Source organism: Bison bison, unplaced genomic scaffold (assembly GCF_000754665.1).
Source record: "Bison bison bison isolate TAMUID 2011002044 unplaced genomic scaffold, Bison_UMD1.0 scf7180017862186, whole genome shotgun sequence".
Classification (NCBI taxonomy): domain Eukaryota; kingdom Metazoa; phylum Chordata; class Mammalia; order Artiodactyla; family Bovidae; genus Bison; species Bison bison.
Window position 1 is genome coordinate 17,938 of NW_011492758.1, and position 3,491 is coordinate 21,428.

The 3,491-nt window shown below is 35.4% G+C and overlaps 1 protein-coding gene across 1 annotated transcript; it reads left to right on the top strand.

Moving 5' to 3' along the window:
- Positions 1 to 1,217: 1,217 nt before the first annotated feature.
- LOC104983312 (olfactory receptor 4A15-like) lies at positions 1,218 to 2,135 on the top strand. The gene has a single exon (XM_010832743.1). It carries the CDS (start codon positions 1,218 to 1,220, stop codon positions 2,133 to 2,135), a length of 918 nt encoding a protein of 305 aa, XP_010831045.1.
- Positions 2,136 to 3,491: the final 1,356 nt, after the last annotated feature.

Below are 3,491 nucleotides of genomic sequence, written 5' to 3' on the forward strand. Positions count from 1 at the left end.
CATCCAAGCATATGTATGTTTGCCATTTAGATGTCTTCTTTTTTAATTGCTTGTTTTTAATTCATTTTATATTTAATTTATATTTTATTAGTTGATTCTTTAGGGATCTTTGTCTATTTTAGATATTATTTCCAATTATATCTTATAAAATGTAAATGATTGCTATGCTATGCTATGCTATGCTAAGTCACTTCAGTCGTGTCCGACTGTGTGTGACCCCATAGACGGCAGCCCACCAGGCTCCCCCGTCCCTGGGATTCTCCAGGCAAGAACACTGGAGTGGGTTGCCATTTCCTTCTCCAATGCATGAAAGTGAAAAGTGAAAGTGAAGTCGCTCAATCGTGTCCGACTCTTCGCGACCCCATGGACTGCAGCCTACCAGGCTCCTCCGTTCATGGGATTTTCCAGGCAAGAGTACTGTAGTGGGGTGCCATTGCCTTCTCCAAAATGATTTCTAGTAACTACGTATGTCTATTGATGTTGTGGTATCTTTTCCTAAATCCTTAAAAATAATGGAAAATTTCTAAGACATCTATTTGGAATTTCAGTGATTCGTTAAGAAGATTCTTCCACCATTAGAATGGAGAAAATTGTCTTCTTTACTAGCTGTAATGTAAATATGAAGTAAATCTTGCTTTACTTTTTTTGAGTTTTTAATCAATTTTTATTTTTGTGTAAGGTATTAGCTATATGTACAATTTAATTAGCTTCCAAATTGAAAGCTAGTTCTAGTTGTGGTAACTCATTTATTTTGTAATGTGTCATTTTTCCAAATAGTTTAAAATTATAAAGATCCAGAATAGACTTACCTTCTCTAATATCAAGTGTTCCTGGAAACCAAATTCAAATATCTCTATCTGGGGATATTTTAAAGGGCAGGTATTTCTAAATCTCTACATTGATAGATTCAATTGATAATGTTCTCTAAGCATTGTTTGTTAATATGTTAAACATTAGAAGATGACATAGTATCTGTAGAACTCCACTGACTTATCTAATCACTTGCCTCCTGCTTATAATATTGTTGAAGTTAGGGAGGATATTTTAATCAGGCTGGTATTACAATCTCTGAAAGTATTAGAACATAACAACCATACTGCCTATTGGTTCAATAAGTAAATGCATTATCTTAATTTTCCAGGCAGCCATGTGTAAGAATTATATTTACAGCTAATTCGTCCTGAAATATTTCTGAAATATGACATATAGAAAAATCTATGGAACAAAGGAGAAATGTAACTGAGTTTGTCCTCTTGGGACTCACTCAGAGTGTCCAGGGGCAGAAAATATTGTTTGTGGTGTTCTTGCTCATCTACATTGTGACGATGGTGGGCAACCTACTCATTGTCCTGACTGTGGTGTTCAGTCCAAGCCTGGATGTCCCTATGTACTTCTTTCTTGGCTACTTATCATTTATGGATGCTGTGTATTCTACTACAGTCACGCCAAATATGATCATAGATTTACTCTATGTAAAGAAAACCATTTCCTTCCAAGCTTGCATGACCCAGCTTTTTATAGGACACTTATTTGGTGGTGCTGAGATTTTGCTCCTGGTGGTCATGGCCTATGACCGCTATGTGGCCATCTGCAAACCCTTGCATTATTTGACCATCATGAATCAGCGAGTATGTGTTATGCTTCTTCTCCTGGCCTGGGTTGGTGGGTTTTTACATGCTGTAGTTCAACTTCTCTTTGTTTACAACCTTCCTTTCTGTGGCCCCAATGTCATTGACCACTTCATCTGTGATATGTATCCCTTGTTGAAACTTGCTTGCACTGACACCTACATTATTGGCCTCACAGTGGTCGCCAATGATGGGGCGATCTGTGTGATCATCTTCATGCTCTTACTCATCTCCTATGGGATCATCCTGCACTCCCTGAAGAATCTTAGTCAGGAAGGGAGGCGCAAAGCCTTGTCCACCTGTGGTTCCCACATTACCGTGGTGGTCCTCTTTTTTGTGCCCTGTATTTTTATGTATGTGAGACCTCCTTCCACCTTACCAACTGATAAATCCTTGACTGTGTTTTACACAATTATCACTCCTATGCTGAACCCTCTAATCTATACTCTGAGAAATGCTGAGATGAAAAATGCCATGAAAAAGCTCTGGACTAATAAAAGAAAATGAGGCAACAGGAAAGTGTATCACCTATTTTCAATGAAAAATTACTCTTTCCATGAAAGCCTTGTATAATTTTTTAATTGTAGTAAATTTTTTCTTAGGTTTAATAGCTTGGGCATAATTAAAATCTTTATTATATGAATACCTCCAATGATCAAAATACACTTTTAAGATTTTCCTAATTTCCTAGTTTAAAATATGTATTTTGTTTTAAATATATTTTTAACACTGTCACCATTTACTATGAAAATATGTATAGACTTGGGGTGTAAAATATCTCTGTTGATACTATACATTGATGTTCTGTGTTAAGCTTTAGTTAATACTGTAATTTATTTAAGTTAGTGGAAGATTTTTTTCTATGTTTCTGTCTTAAGTAATGTAATCTTTCTGGAATCAATAAGGTCTATTACAGAGCTTAAAATAATAAAAAATAAGACATAACACCTTGATTCACATCTCTCCACTCAAAGAAAGCCCACATAAATATTTGAAGTAAGTATTTTATGTTAGTATTTGTCAGATAATTTTCATATCTTATTTTTCATATAGCTGAGCATCTTAACAGTGAAGAAAAGTGATGTTTCAGACAATATAATACTAAGCATAAGAGGCTAAGTATACAAAACCAATCTGAATGAAAAGGTATATATGCAGAAAATAATCAAATCATAGTTATTTTGCCAATTGGACTTTGTTTTGCAGTCAAAGTGATCAAAGACAGAAATTTAATCTTCTAATTTGTAGAGATATTTTAAATGATGAGTTAAAAATATTTGTTAATTAAAAATTAACAAATATTTTTTTAAAAATGGGCCAAAGAACTAAAAAGACATTTCTCCGAAGAAGACATACAGATGGCTAACAAACACATGAAAAGATGCTCAACATCACTCATTATCAGAGAAATACAAATCAAAACCACTATGAGGTACTATTTCACACCAGTCAGAATGGCTGCGATCCAAAAGTCTACAAATAATAAATGCTGGAGAGGGTGTAGAGAAAAGGGAACCCTCTTACACTGTTGGTGGGAATGCAAACTAGTTCAGCCACTATGGAGAAACGTGTGGAGATTCCTTAAAAAACTGGAAATAGAACTGCCTTATGATCCATCAATCCCACTGCTGGGCATACACACTTAGGAAACCAGAAGGGAAAGAGACACGTGTACCCCAATGTTCATCGCAGCACTGTTTGTAATAGCCAAGACATGGAAGCAACCTAGATGTCCATCAGCAGACGAATGGATAAGAAAGCAGTGGTACATATACACAATGGAGTATTACTCAGCCATTAAAAAGAATACATTTGAATCAGTTCTAATGAGGTGGATGAAACTGGAGCCTATTATACAGAGAT

Bases quoted from the DNA above. Each gene is read 5' to 3' on its own strand.
- LOC104983312 (XM_010832743.1), top strand. From the start codon at position 1,218: ATGGAACAAAGGAGAAATGTAACTGAGTTTGTCCTCTTGGGACTCACT.